Here is a 16,037-nt window from a genome sequence, read left to right on the forward strand (position 1 = left end):
TACCTTTGTGTTCATATTCTGGGAAAACTCTAGAATAGTGTCCACCCTGGTCCAAGCGTCTGGATGCTCCTTCAAATGAGTTAGTATTTCTTGCGCCATTCGTTGCTAAGGAGAAGAATCAGAAGCAGTGGAATTCACCAACCATCAGTCCACCATTTCCACAATAGCCCAATCCCCACTTCCAGAGCAGGTCTCAACTGTTCAAGCATGGAGTCAAATAATTTTAAAGTGAGATGAAGGTTCTTCCTGTACCCCACTTTTGGACAGTCGAAGTCCAGAACCCTACCATCCACTGGGGGTAAAGTTTTACCCATACACCCTCCCCCAGCCCCATTCTTCCACCAATTACTACAATTCTATTCCTCTGTTTTGTTGTTTCTGCCAAGTAAAATATGTCCTCCCCATTTATTTTCATTCACAGGCACACAACTTTAGGAAACTCGGCTGAGTCTCCCCTGCTCTTAAAACTACATCACTCGTTCTTTATGTGCTGTGTCGTATGACAAAAGCAATCACGGTCTTTCCATGACTGCAACTGTTCTTGGCAAATTATCCTACAGAAGTGGCTTGCCATTGCCTTCTTCTGGGCAGTGTCTTTACAAGACGGGTCACCCCAGCCATTATCAATACTCTTCAGAGTTTGTCCGCCTGGCATCGGCGGTCACATAACCAGGACCTGTGATCTGCACCGGCTGCTCAGACGACCACCTGCTCCCATGGCTTCACGTGACCCTGATCATGGGCTAAGCGGGTGCTACACCTTGCCCAGGGGTGACCTGCGGGCTGGCGGAGGGAAGGAGCAGCTTATCCCTGCTTTGGTAGAGATGCATCTCCACCCTGCTACCCAAAACCACACCAGTCTTTCCAGTATTTCCTCAGAATGACTATTTCCCAGTCCTGGCAACATACCCACAAATCAGAACCAATGACTTTCACATTCCCCTCCCCAGCAGAGCTGCCCTATTTTTGAATGCATACCAATACCTCTCTCAGTTATTGCACTTCTTCATGATTCTTTTTCACTCGTTGCTTTGTGCTCATCACTGTGTTTACGGTTTCACTTATTTTACAGTGTACACTGTTTATTCTGTGAGCTTCATGCAAGCAAAGGATTTCATATGGCATGTAGGTGATAATTCTCCAAGAGGACCATAGGAACCTTTTGTAAGGTTCAGCGGCTTGGCGCCTCAATAACCCAGCCAGCTACATTGGCTGGAGCCAAGGTTGTATGTTTTAGCTCTTGGTAGGCTCACCCATGCCAAACCGATCAAAGGGAGGAAGCCAGACTAACAGTGGCCCACAGATCAACACACACAAATTGCTGGAAAAACTCAGCAGGCCAGGTGACATTTATGGAAAAGAGAACAGTCGATATTTCAAGCCAAGACCCTGCATCAGGACCAGACAGAAAAGAAACGTCGACTGCTTACTCTTTCCCATGGATGCTGCCTGGCCGGCTGAGTTCCTCCAGCATTTTGCGTGTGTTGCTCGGATTTCCATCATTTGCAGACTTTCTCTTGTCTGTGGTCCACGGATCCTCCAGGTTCAGGGGTTCAGCTCAGGGTCAACAACCCTGATTGGTCCAATGAAGAATCCTTTACCTGTGTGCGACCGTTATCCTGAGTTTCCACCCATGACTGACAGTGGCAAAAACTAAGAGGAAGCAACCAGCATGATGAAGGAAGCTCTGAGCACTGCCAACCTTCACTGCTGCCCTAAAAGCCAGCAACAGAACTATAACACAAACTTGAATCCAAATATCCTCTTCACCCTCGGCACTGCAGTCACACCATTCATTGCAACATGTTAAAAGTGCAAACCCACGCACAAGGGGAAGAGAGGTCACCCAATGGTTAATCTCACCTGAGGGCCTTCCCCATGATATAGACAATTTACCACGTTATCCAACAGATTGATGTCGAGCTTCTGGTTAAAATCCAGAAGCTGACGTGCAGGGTGGTCGGTAGTCATAATTGTTGGCATGGGGTCCTGCAAGAAAGAGAGATGCAGAAAGATTAAATACGAAGTACGATTTCTCAGGAATTGCCTCTACCTCCAACAAGAGCAGCAGTTAATTATCACTTTCTTAAAGTTAAAACAATTAGATTTGACACATGGAAACACATGAAAAATGCATCGCCTGAGTCAAATCAAATCAGTGTGGATTGTGCTGGGAGCCCACAAGTGTCACCATGCTTCTAGCACCAACATAGCATGCCCACAACTCACCAACTCTAACCGTACATCTTTGGAATGTGGGTGGAAACCGGAGCACCTGGAGGAAATCCACACCTTCACGGGGAGAAACGCCTTACAGACAACAGCAGAAATCAAGCCTGGTCTTACAGCTGGCCCTGTAAAGCACTGCGCTAACCGCCATGCAACTGTGTCGCCAAATTCAGCTCCAATTCACCAAATGCAACTCTGACTCTGAAGTTATATGTACACACAAAGCTGAAGGAACTCGGGAAGGGTCAGGCAGCACCTATGGACAGTTGCTGTTTTGGGGCAAGACCCTTTATCAGGGCTTAGAAGTGTAAAAGATATTAAAACTCTTATGGACAGATTGTGAAGGATGCTTTTATGTTCTCCCCGTGACTACAAAGATTTCCTCCCACAGTCCAAAGACGTACTTGTTATTAGGTTAATTGGTCATTGTGAATTGTCCCGTGATTAGGCTGGGATTAAATCAGAGGATTTCTGGGTGGGATGACTCGAAGGGCCGGAAAGGCTGATTGCATGCTGTATCTCAAAAAAAATAAATAAACCGCAACCCTTCCACAATTGATCCGAGTTTGGCTCCAGGCAGTGGGAGCAAGCTGGGGACAGAACTCTGGGGAACATTGCTGCAACCACCCTCAACATTAAATGCGCACGGGATAGAAGGGGTGCCACTTTCCATTTGGTTGTGCCACATTAATGATTACTAAGGTGTCCTCACGACATGGAAGAATGCCACTGGTCACTGAGTCAATGCAAGTTGTCACAGCAAACCCATCATTCACATTTCCTCCCAAATTAAAGGTTCTGTCTCACCTTCTCAAACATACCAACCCAATCACTCTGCACCACTCTTTAGTGGAGATAATTAACATTACCAACAAGCAAATCTTTGGGTTATGGGAGGAACATAAAACATCAAAGAGTAGAGACCCTTTCAACCATGATGTTAGCTGACTTCTTAAACCTTCTTCATTTAACCCTTATAGTTCTCCATTTTCTTCCATTCATCTGCCTATCTAAATGTTTTCTTATAAAAATGTTTATTGAATTTTCAAACAGGTTACAGAAGGAAAAAAAATCATTAAAAAAATTTTCAACCCTTCCCCCTCCCTAAAAGAAAGAAAGAAAGGAAAAGAAAAGAAAGAAAGGAAAAGAAAAGAATGAAAGCCTGGATATCGGAAGATCCCCACATGCTCCATGGAGTTCATAATAGCTTTAATATATATATTTATTTCTTTCCCCAGATAACCAATAATTTTATCTACAGAGCACCTATATATTTAATCCTATTTTTTGTAAATAAGGGCAACAAATTTTCAGAAATATTTCATATTTACCTCTTAAATTATAAATAATTTTTTCAAGTGGAATGCAGCTAAAAATTTCTTTCTTCCAATGATCTGTACTTAAATATGAATCCGATTTCCAAGTAACTGCAATAGCCTTTTTGGTTACTGCCAATGCAATTTTTATGAATTCTTTCTGATATTTATTCAGTTTGGATTTAGGTTTTATCCCTTCAATATCGCCTAGTAAAAATAATGTTGGATTACGTGGAAGTTGTGTTCCAATAATTTGTTCCAATAAAATTCTTAAATTTGTCCAAAAAGGTTGAATTTTAAAACAAGACCAAGTAGAGTGTAAAAAAGTACCAATTTCTTGAGTACATCGGAAACGTTGATCAGATAAATTTGGGTTTAATTTATTTATTTTTTGTGGTGTAATATATAATTGATGTAAAAATTATATTGCACTAATCTTAACCAGACATTTGTTGTATTTGTCATACTGTCAAGACATAGTCTTGACCAACTTGTTTCTTCAATTTTAATATTCAAATCAGTTTCCTATTTTTGTCTTGACTTATGAATTCCTTGTTTAATTGCCTGTTTTTGAATCAAACTATACATACAAGAAATAAATTTTTTTAATTGTTCCTTTTTGAATTAAAGTTTCTATTTCATTAGGTTTCGGCAATAACATTGGTTGACCCAATTTATCTCTTAAATAAGCCCTTAATTGAAAATAGCAAAAAAGAGTGTTGTTTGATATTTTGTATTTATTCTTTAATTGATCAAATGACATTAATATACCTCCTTCAGAACAATCTCCTATATACCTAATCCCTTTTTGAAACCAATTGTATAAAAATTGGTTATCCATTGTAAAAGGAATAAGTTTCTTTTGAATTAAAGGTCTCTTTGCTAATAAAGATTTCTTTATCTCATCAACATTTATCTTATCCCATAAATCAATCAAATGTTTTAATATAGGAGATTCTTTCTTTTCCCGTATCCATTTAGATTCCCACTTATATATAAAATCTTCTGGTATATTTTCTCCTATCTTATCTATCTCTATTCTAATCCATGCCGGTTTATCTTAATCAAAAAAAGATGCAATAAATCTAAGTTGATTTGCTTTATAATAATTCTTAAAAGTCTGGAAGTTGTAACCCTCCTACGTCAAATTTCCATGTCAATTTTTCCAACGATATTCTTAACATCTTACCTTTCCAAAGGAACTTCCTCACACATTTATTTAACTCTTGAAAAAACTTCTGCAGTAATTGTATTGGTAGTGTTTGAAATAAATATTGTAATCTAGGGAATATATTCATTTTTACAGCATTTACTCTGCCTACTAATGTTATTGGCAACGTCATCCATTTATCAAGATCTTCTTGAATTTTTTTCAATAATGGTAAATAATTTAATTTATATAAATTCTTTATATCATTATCAACTCTTATACCTAAATATTTTATACCATTTATCGGCCATCTAAATTGAGTTATTAGTCGACATTGACTATAATCGCCTTTAGTAAGGGGTAGAATTTCACTTTTATCCCAATTTATATTGTAGCCTGATATTTTCCCATATTCTTCCAATCTAGAAGATAATTTACGCAGCGAATACAATGGGTTTGTTAAAGCAAAACATCATCAGCAAATAAATTAATGTTATATTCTTTCTGGTTAACTCTGAAACCCATAATATCTGGGTCCGTTCTAATTAATTCAGCTAATGGTTCTATCACCAACACAAATAAAGCAGGTGATAATGGACAACCTTGTCTAGTTGACCTTGTTAACTGAAATGATGTTGAAATTTGAACATTTGTCACTACTTTAGCTTTGGGATCAGTATTTAAAGTTTTAATCCATTTTATAAAAGATATTCCTAATCCATATTTTCCAATACCTTAAATAAAAAATCCCATTCCAATCTATCAAATGCTTTTTCTGCATCTAAGGCAACTGCCACACTCATTTCCTCCCTTTTCTGTGCCAAATGAAATATGCTAAGTAACCGAGTTACATTATCTGCCGATTGTCTATTTTTGATAAATCCTGTTTGATCCATGTGTATTAATTTTGGTAAATATTTAGATAATCTATTAGATAAAATTTTTGTTATTATTTTATAGTCAGTATTTAACAAAGAAATAGGTCTATATGATGTTGGTTTTAAATGATCTCTATCTTTTTTTGGCAATACTATTAAAATAGCTGTCGAAAAAGATTCTGGAAGTTTATGCGTTCCTTCCGCTTGGTATATTAACTCCATAAAAGGAGGAATTAGTAAATCTTTAAACTTTTTATAAAATTCGGGTGGAAAACCATCTTCTCCTGGGGATTTATTACTCTGAAGTGATCCTAGAGCTTCTTCGACCTCTTTTAATGTAAAAGGCATATCTAATCCCTTCTGTTCTTCTGAATTCAATTTTGGAAGAGTTACTTGTGATAAAAACCTTTCTATCTCGACATTATCATTTTGTGATTCTGATTGATACAGTTCAGAATAAAAATTCTTAAAAGTTTCATTAATTTCTAAAGGTTTATAAGTAATTTTATTTACACTTGTTCTAATTGCATTTATTGTTTTGGAAATCTGCTCTGTTTTTATCTGCCAAGCAAGAATCTTGTGTGATCTTTCACCTAGTTCGTAATATCTCTGTTTAGTTCTCATAATTGTTTTTTCTGTTCTATATGTCTGAAGTGTATTATATTGTAACTTCTTGTTAACAAGTTGTCTTTGTTTTTCTTCTGTCATATATCTTTGAGATTCTTTTTCTAATTTTGTAATCCCTTTTTCCAATTGATCTATTTCTACCATATATTCCTTCTTAATTTTAGAAGTATAACTTATTATCTGGCCTCTCAAATATGCCTTCATTGCTTCCCATACTATAAATTTATCATCAACTGAATGTAAATTTGTATCTAAAAAAACTGAATCTACTTTTTCATGAAATCACAAAAATCTTGACATTTTAATAATAATGAATTAAATCTCCATCTGTAAATCAATTCCTCTTTATCCATCATTATCATTGTCATTGTCAAGGGGGAATGATCTGACAATATTCTTGCTTTATATTCCATATTTTTCACTCTGTCTTGAATATTCATTGATAATAGGAAAAAACCTATCCTTGAATAAGTTTTATGTCTATTTGAATAAAATGAGTAATCTCTTTCTTTTGGATTAATTCTTCTCCATATATCAATCAAATTTAAATCTTTCATCAATGATAAAGTTAATTTTGCTACTTTTGATTTTGTAACAACCTTTGTTGATCTATCTAAAACTGGGTCTAGACAAAAATTAAAATCTCCACCTACTAATATTTTGTCATGTGCATCAGCCAAATTCAAAAAGGCCTCTTGTATAAATTTTACATCATTTTCATTTGGTGCATAAATATTCATTAAGTCCATAGTTCTGAAAAAAATTGACAATTTATAATTACATATCTCCCTGCAGAATCAATTAATACATTTTGTATTTTAATTGGTAAAGTTTTATTAACCAAAATTGCAACTCCCCTCGCCTTTGAATTAAATGAATCTGCAATAACATTTCTGACCCAATCTCTCTTTAATTTCTGATGTTCTATCTCTGTTAAATGTGTTTCTTGTAAAAAAAAAGCTGTATCTATTTTCATTTTCTTAATGCATGTTAAAATTCTTTTTCTTTTCACTGGTCCATTAAGCCTATTAACATTAAAACTTAAAAACTTGGGGGAAGTCACGTGATGACGTAGGATCGAGATGTGGAAATCCAGCTCTCCCGTAAAAAACCAGTAAAATAATGTTTAAGTGAAGAAAAGTTAGTAAATACTTTTTAAAAATTAATTATAAACTACTAGGATTGTCTTAAGATATGCCTCCTAAACAGAAGCAGAAGAAAACTACTACTTTGAAGACAACACAAGTTGGAAAAGAATCAAGGTCGGCCGCCATGAAAGAGCCTCGGGCTCAAGTGCAATTTACCTCCGGCGATACAGAACAGGAAACTGCGGCAACATCAACCGTTTCCAAAAAAAGAGCAACAGGAATTGCGCATGTGTGAAGGAAGGGGCATGCGCAAACACGAGCAACCCAAACTACAAATCCCAGCTATGATCGGAACTGAAAGTGAAAGTGAATTATGAGGTGGATTCAGATTCTCTGGATAAATCAGACAAAGATGAAGAGACAAACAAAGAAGAGCAACAGGAAGAGGTTGGAGGTGATATTGGAGACATTTAAAAAAACTTTGGTGCAAATAATACATGACTTAAAAGCATTAAAAGTAATAAAAAAGGTATTAACAATATGAAGATTATGTTTGATAAAATGATGAAAAGACAGGACAAAATGGACAAGAAAATTAAAAACCTGGAAGAAACAACTGGAGACACCATTGATAGAGTGAATAAAATGGAAGATAATATTTCTGCCCGGACATCAGAAAGAAAATGTTTGTTGGAAAAAGTGGATGTACTTGAAAATTTTAGCAGACAAAATAATATTAAGATAGTTAGACTTAAAGAAGGTATACAGTGAGAGGATCCAATAAATTTTTTTCAAAAATGTATTTGGGAAATTTTGGAAATGGAAGAAAGAACCCAGTTAATTGAAATTGAAAGGGCTCATAGAGCCTTAAGACCAAGACCTCAAGTTGATCAAAACCCACGATCAATTTGATGAAATGCTTAAGATATCAAGATAAAGAAAAGATCCTGAAGGCGACTGCCCAACGTGCCAGAAAGAGAAACGGACCATTGATGATAGAAGGGAAAATAGTTCTTTTCTATCCTGATATAAGTTATGAGCTTTTGAAGAGAAAGGAGGAATTTAACCCAGCGAAAAAAGTTTTATGGGAAAAAGGTTATAAATTTATATTGTGCCACCCGGCAACCCTGATAATTTTTTTGGATGATGGAAAAAGAAGATGTTTTTACTGATTATCGGGATGCGGAAGAATTTGCACAAGAACTCCCAAATATTCGCTAACCACAGCCAAAGATTTAAAAGTGAAACAGATTAAAGATGAAGACAGGGACAGTGAATGGAATTGATGGAATGTTTAAGGACAGAAGAATATTTAAATATATTCTTAATTATATGATACAGGGGGAGAAAAGTAAAAATTTGAGAAATATTAGTCGAGAGTAGTGATATTATTTTTTTCCTTTCTTTAATATATACCTTTTTATGTTACGGAGAGCTGGGGGAACTTCGGATCGATTGCTATGGGATTCACGTGTGTAATCATGGTGATTGCCACGACCCGCACAATGGAGGGGGGTAATGTTGTGTTTTTTTTATTCACAACATTAGTAGGGGGTATTTTGTTATTTTTTTTCTTATAATCTATTTTTCTTTTATCTTTCTTTCTTCGCCTGGACAATCGGGGGGGGAGACACATAGCAACACGGAGAATTTTAAAAGATTCCCCAAGGTACTACAAAAGTTGAAAGGTTAGGTATTACTATAGATTGGAGTAACCCTGTTAAAAATAATGACTAATTTGCCTATCTAAATGTTGCAATGAATCTGCCTCTACCAGCCAGGTGCCCCCTCTACTTCATGCACCTACCACCTAGTGTAAAAAATCTACCTCTAATATTCCACCTACACTTTCCTCCAATCAACTTAAGCTTATCTCCCTCATGTATTACCCATTTCCACTCTGGGAAAATGTTGCTGGCTGTCCACTTTATCTATGCTTCCCATCATCTTATACATAAATCACCTCTCATCCTCCGTGCGAAAGAGAAAAGCCTTTTACTTACTCAACCTATCCTAAGATGTGTTCTGCAATCCAGGCAGCATTTTGGTAAATCTCCTATGCACCCTTGTACATTGTTCCTGTAATGAGGCGACCAGAACTGAGCACAATACTCCAAGAGCAGTCTGACCAGGGTCTTATTGAGTTGCAACATTACGTCACAGAACTTGAACTCAAACCCCCGGACTGAAAAAAAGCCAACACACCATTGAATGAAACTGGAACACCCAGGGGAAACCCACATTGGCAATTTAGAGATCAGGCTTACACCAGTAGCCAGAATCGAACCTGGGTCAGTGGAGTTGTGAGACAGTAGCATGCCACTATCATCCACAGCCCCAAATGAACTATACACACCAAGTTTCTAGCTTGGGGGAGTAGGGTTCACAGGGAGCTACACCAGAGCCAGACTGTCCAATAGCTTCTGCTAAGAAGCTCAAAACTGTGCCTAACTGATGAAGCCAAGAAGAGAGGGATGCATCACGCTGGGTACCACCAGCGCACAGCACGATCTCACAAGCAGCAATGCTATAATGCCAACAATGCTTGCATTAATTATTTAGAATGCTGAAGAAATCTTACCCTTTACTCCAATTATAGCATTTACCTGGCAAAGCAGAGACAGTCCTGAGATCATACACCAGTGCACATTGCTCTACCATCCAATCTGAGAACACGGTACAGGCTCCTTGGCCTATAGAGTTGGATCAACCTTGAAACCTACTGTCAGATCAATCTAACCCTTCCCTCCTACAGTGCCCTTCATTTTCCTTTCATCTACGTGCCTAAGTGTGTGTTTATATATCTGGAGTGTGACATGAACACACGTCCTTCTGACTCAGAGAAGGACACCCTTTGAGAAAAGAGATGAAGAGTGATTACTTTAGCCAGAGGGTGGTGGAGCTGTGGAATTTATTGCCACAGACGGCTGTGGAAGAAAAGTCATTGGGCACATTCAAAGCGGAGGTTGATAGGTACTTAAATAGTATAAGTATCAAAGGTTATGGGGAGAAGGCAGGAGACGGAGGTTCTGAGGGAAAACAAATCAGCCATGATCGAATGGCAGAGGAGACTCAACGGACCGATTGGCCTAATTCTATTCCTAAGTCTCATCATTTGTATTAGCTTTCAACAAGGCATTCTGTATCTAACATCTCCGAGAAATAGAACAACCAAGACCATATCAACTCAGATCAAGCAGCATTCTTAGAAAAGTTAGTTATTTGGCATGGAAACTGGCCCCTTGTCCACTGAGTCTGCACCAACTGTCAGCTTCCCATTTACAATTAAACCCTGCAGTCATATCCATGTCTGTACTTTAACCTATAAACTCTTTTTCTATAAATCCTCGTGCATTACAAATGTTGGATGCTGTTTTTATGAATGTCACACCATCAGAGCAAACTCCTAATTGATGTAAATGTATATGGTGAATAAAGTTGAACCTTGATAATCCAGGTTAATCCTTTTTTTTAAATCTCTTCCTACCTTCCCATCAGCTCCCTACAGATTGCCCTTGTCACCTTCACACTAGGGGACAACTCACAGCAGCCCATCGTCCTCACAACCAGCACGTGCAAACTCCACACAGACTACAGCCAAGATAGGACTGAAACCAAATCTCATTCTACTGTTGCTTCCTGACCTACCAAGGGTTTCCAGGATCTGCAATTATTTTTCAAGTCATCTTCAAGTTTATTGTCATCTGACTGTATATATTTACAAACAATGTAAATAAATACAACTAAACAAAACTTCTGATTGCACATATTTACAACCAAACAACGTCCCTCCAAACCACAGCCCAAACATAATACATACATCACACACAGCACATGAAACAAAATATGACCACAAATAAGTCAGAAATGTACAATTCAGAAGTACATCAAGTGTGCAGCGCAGGTAAACAGCTCGCTGTCCTAGCTTCAAGGCCACAGTGATGGCAAGATATTCATTAGTCTCACAGCCCTCTACTTCTCCAGTCCTGGGAGAAAGTCCAGCCAACAGGACTGGAAAAATCAAGTACTAAGGGGTAATGGTCTAAGGAGAGATTTATCAGGAATCTGAAGGGCAACTTTGTTATTTCTCAGAGTTGTTGGCACTGAATCAGCTTGCAACAGGCAGAATACTTATAAAGTGCACTATATAATTGAGGGGTTGGAATAATTTTCACCTCCATGTAGAGGGGCAGCCGTACGTGAAATTGCTGCTGGAGGAACTAGATAAAGCAGATACATTAGCATATAACAAGCACATGGATTGGAAAGGTTTAGAGCAGGGGTTCCCAATCTGGGATCCACGGACCCCTTGGTTAATGGCAGGAGTTTGTGGCATAAAAAAGGTTGGGAACCCCTGGTTTAGAGGGATACGGGCCAAACATGGGCAAATTGGATTAGCTTAGAGGGTTAGCATGGACCAGTTGGACCAAAGTGCCTGCTTCCTTGCACTATGACCTATGTCTCTATAACAGATGGGCTGACACTGGGGGTGGATTCGAGTGGCCTATTGACCTCAAAGCCAGCCAACATGCTCCTGCCACTACTGAATGAGCCAGTTCTCCTCAGTAGCCTAAGAAATAAAAAGAGGGGACATGACCAATCTAATGCTGTTTCTAACTCTCCTACGTGACAGAGGGACTGGGAACATAGAAAACAGGTGTCACTGAAAGTTCCTGGTTGTGCTTGATATCAGACTCTAAGCTGTCAAATACAAAGCAGAGAACTTTACCAAACTTTCCTCACCCAGCGTGGGGTTTCCATGTTGGCATGGATACAGCAGATATTCCCACAACACAAACAGCCCTGCTGCCCATAAAATCCCCAGTGACCACATGAATCCACCTAGAGTAACAGAACTTGGAAATAGGATCTTCAAACCCACTGACCCCTCCACACTGGCCAGGGTGCCCATGTAAGCCATTACCTTGTTTGCCCCCACATGGCCCACAATTCATGAACTGTAAATGTTAAATAGTTCTCCGACACTGAAAATGTTGGAACCATTCTCCCCAAATTACATTCACACTTTTCAGGAAGCATCGTTCTTGTTGGTTCTGACAACACTGTGTAGATCTGCTCAGTGAGGTGGGGAGGGCTTTATCCATGATGAACTAGACCGTATCCACTACTTTCTGCACGATTTTTCTGTTCCAGGGCATTGGTGCTTCCATACCAGGCCGTGATGCAGCCAGTCAATGTACTCTCCATCTCACAGCTGCAGAAGTCGCAGGAAAGCAGCACCCAGGGCCTCGCACCCCCCAGAACATGGTCTCTTCTCATTGTTGCCATCAGTAAGGTTGTACAGGAGCCTTAGGAGTCACCAACTACCAACTTCAGGAACAGGATCCTGAACCAGAGGGAATAACTTAATTTGCCTCATCATGTCCCCACAACCAATAGGCTCATTTTCAAGAACTCTACATCTCATGTTCTCGGTATTTATTGCTTATTTATTATTATTATTTCTTCTTTCTGTATTTGCACAGTTTGTCGTCTTTTGCACACTGGTTGAGTGCCCTAGTTGGGTGCTTGTTCATTGATCCTGTTATAGTTACTATTCTATAGATTTGCTGAGTATGCCCACAAGAAAATGAATCTCAGGTAACATATATGTACTCTGATAATAAATTTGCTTTAAATTCTAAACAAGCCATACCGCTTATATCAATTCCATTTTGTTTTCCCATATTTCCATCAACTTTCCCCAAAAATTCTGCCACTCACGGGGCAATTTAGTGGTCCACCTGTCTTTGGGAAGTGTGAAGAAACGAACAGATCGAGAGGAAGAGATTGTGTACAGCACTGGTGAGGGGGAGTGGTCAGGAACGCAGCCCAGATGACGCATGCAAGCATAGAGACCCACCAGCCACACCACTCAGTCTCCTGTAGACATACCCAGGTTAACCCAGGTAATGAAAATTGTACAATTTTACAGCTTTGAGGGTCATTGAATCTCCAGCTCACCAAACTACCCGCTTTATCCCAACCTCCTGCCACTCCAATCTACATTTGTTTCAAAATAAATATCCACGTCCCTTTTACAAGCAAAAATGGATTTAACATCCTAGCCATTTCTGGCAGAAGCTTGATTCCATGCCTCAACAAACCACTGCATAAGATAGTGGTCGCCAACCCATCAATCGCGATCGACTAGTCGATCTTTGAGACTTTCCCAGTAGATCCCAAAAAAAAAAAGAAAAATAAATACACAAATACCGTTGTGAGATTGCTTCCGGGTTGCGGGGTTTTAGTTCTGTTCTTTCTGCCCAATGCGCATGCCTACCTCTCCACCCAACAACCCCCCGCACTATACTGTGTAATTCAGTGGTCCCCAACCACCGGGCCGGGAGGAAACAATATGAGTCAGTTGCATCTTTCCTCATTCCCTGTCAGCCCACTATTGAACTTGAACCCACGCGAGGCCATCAGTCACCTAAACGCAGTGATACCCTCACACCGGGGATCACTGGTTGGCCTCGGGTGACAATGTGAAGAGGGTAAGGGGTACGTGTAGAAGGGGTGGGCGAGGGGCAAGTGTAGCAAAATATGTAGACAGGACCAGGGAGAGGAATACATCATTGGGGAAGTGTAGGAGGACAGGGAAGAGGTAGCTAAAATAAGGTGCCAGACAGCATGAGGCCACCACAAAGAAGAGGAACCTTGCGACCACAAGACAATGTGTTCGGCAAAGTATTTTCAGCTACATATCTATTTCGAGTGTTTTGCTTGCATCCATACCCATTCCAAGTATTACGCTTGCGTCTATGCTTATTCCGAGTATTTCACGTGCTTAGCTATGCAATAGCCAATCAATTGATGGATTTGAATCGGTAACCATATTTGCTAATGTAGTACCTTGCTCTCGGGTAGAAGTATGACCTTTGTAAACTGACAAACTGGAAGCTGGCTACCTTACGCCCGAAGTGCGTGAGGCTGCGAACTCCTCTCTGAATAAAAACCGTTTCAGAGGTAATTTCGTGTCTCTGGTGTTTTTCCTCAACTGAGCAGGTTAATAATGTCAGGTTGACACGGGCGGCTGACGGGAAGTGCCATCGCTACTGGCCTGGAGCGCTGCCTCTACACCTGCTTACCACACCAAATGTTTGTGGGGAACCCGGTGCTAAAATATTCACAGACGACCTAATTCGGGCTCAGGGTTTCGTAAGTATCAGAGCAGCTACCTCGCTGCGATCTACTGAAACAAACTTTTGTCGGCCGATAGATCCTATGGGGTGGGGGGGTGGGCCCGCTACCTGTTACACTTCTCACTCGCTCAATCGCTCTCTCTGGACTGCGACCGCCACCCTGCACCCCCCCCCCCCACCCCGGCCCTGACCTTGTCCTCTCACCCGACCCACGACCAACCGCACTTGGCCAAGTCACCTGGCGACGGGAGGCTGGAGTTCGGGCCGGCAGGCTGTCTAATGAGGCAATGAAGCCCTCAAAACTGCTTCAGTACCTTAGGTCCAAGCACCCAGCACTTAAAGACAAACGCGTTGAGTTTTGTGAGCAGCATGGGACAGAAGCTAAGTGCCGAGAGCCACAAAATTGCAGAATAGACCGGACATAAGGAACCTGCTTCGAGTATTGCTATATTCCTGTCATGTTTAACACCCACCCCCCCCCAAACCCCATCGGCCGATCCACAAGAATATTGTCAATATTAAACTGATCTGCAGTGCATAAAAGGGTGGGTAGCCCTGGTGCTCATACATTATTTCTATTTCAGGGTTGCAGGGTTTTACTTCTGGTCTTTTCTGCCCTGGCGCGCATGCGTGTAACTAATTGCTCTGGGGTCGATCTTGCCTTGAACTAAGGCCGAAGTAGGGGATCTTGGGCTTAAAAAGGTTGGTGACCACTAGCATAAGAGTTTCTTCACTAACACCAGCACTCTATTCATCATGCAAAGTTCAAAGTAAATTTATCAAAGTACATACATAAATGTCATCTGAGATTCATTTTATTGCAGGCATACTCAATAAATCCAATAATCATAACAGAATCGATGAATGACTACACCCAACAGGGCAGACAACCAGCGTGCAAAAGACAACAAACTATGCAAACACAAAAAGGAAAAAGAAGTAATACATATATAAATAAACAATAAATATCAAGAACACGAGAGGAAGCGGTCCATCAGTTGTGGGAACGGTTCAGTGATGGGGCAAGTGAAGTTCAGTGAACTTTTAGATCAAGAGCCTGATAGTTGAGGGATAATAATTGTTTGGCGTGGGGGGGGGGGGGGGGGGGGGGTTGAAGTTGAATCTGAATAAAACACGGGAGACCAGCTTCTTGTTTACAGTGCACCCTCTTGCAGGAGTTTGAGACCCAGTTGTCAGAGGGAAGGCACGTAAGTACTGCCAACATCCAACAAGTGGATCTGCTCCCTCAGGTTACAGCCGTATATTTATACACACTAGGCCGCATACATTACTGTTGCAAGATGTTACTTGAACTGGTACGCCCACCAAGTCTGTTTGTGCAAAACTTAGTTACAGTTAAGAGAGTCCACTAGATCAAGGCTTAATTACAGATGGATGTGCTGTCCAGACCTCATCAGTTATTCCCTTTGCTAGGCCCTGACTTAATTACAGATGGATGTTCATTCCCGTCCTCATCAATGAGTCCTCCTCCTCTCCCTAGTCAAACGAGGGTGCAATGTACAACGTTAGCAATTTCTCACTGTCTCTCTGCAAGCCGGGGAGAACTGGTTAAGACAGAGTTTACTTCAGTTCAAAAATTGCTA

At 40.1% G+C, this 16,037-nt stretch overlaps 1 protein-coding gene across 2 annotated transcripts in view; it reads right to left on the reverse strand.

Moving 5' to 3' along the window:
- Positions 1 to 16,037, reverse strand: part of LOC132389253 (exportin-1-like) — a 134,438-nt gene that overhangs the window by 70,514 nt on the left and 47,887 nt on the right. For both annotated transcript variants that reach the window (XM_059961752.1, XM_059961757.1), the window contains exons 2-3: positions 1,864 to 1,989; positions 4 to 105 (exon numbers count right to left, since the gene is read on the reverse strand). In XM_059961752.1, the coding sequence (XP_059817735.1) occupies positions 4 to 105; positions 1,864 to 1,983 (222 nt within the window). In that variant the 5' untranslated portion in view covers positions 1,984 to 1,989. The remainder of the gene's footprint in view (positions 1 to 3; positions 106 to 1,863; positions 1,990 to 16,037) is intronic.

Source organism: Hypanus sabinus, chromosome 2 (assembly GCF_030144855.1).
Source record: "Hypanus sabinus isolate sHypSab1 chromosome 2, sHypSab1.hap1, whole genome shotgun sequence".
NCBI classification, from domain to species: Eukaryota; Metazoa; Chordata; class Chondrichthyes; order Myliobatiformes; family Dasyatidae; genus Hypanus; species Hypanus sabinus.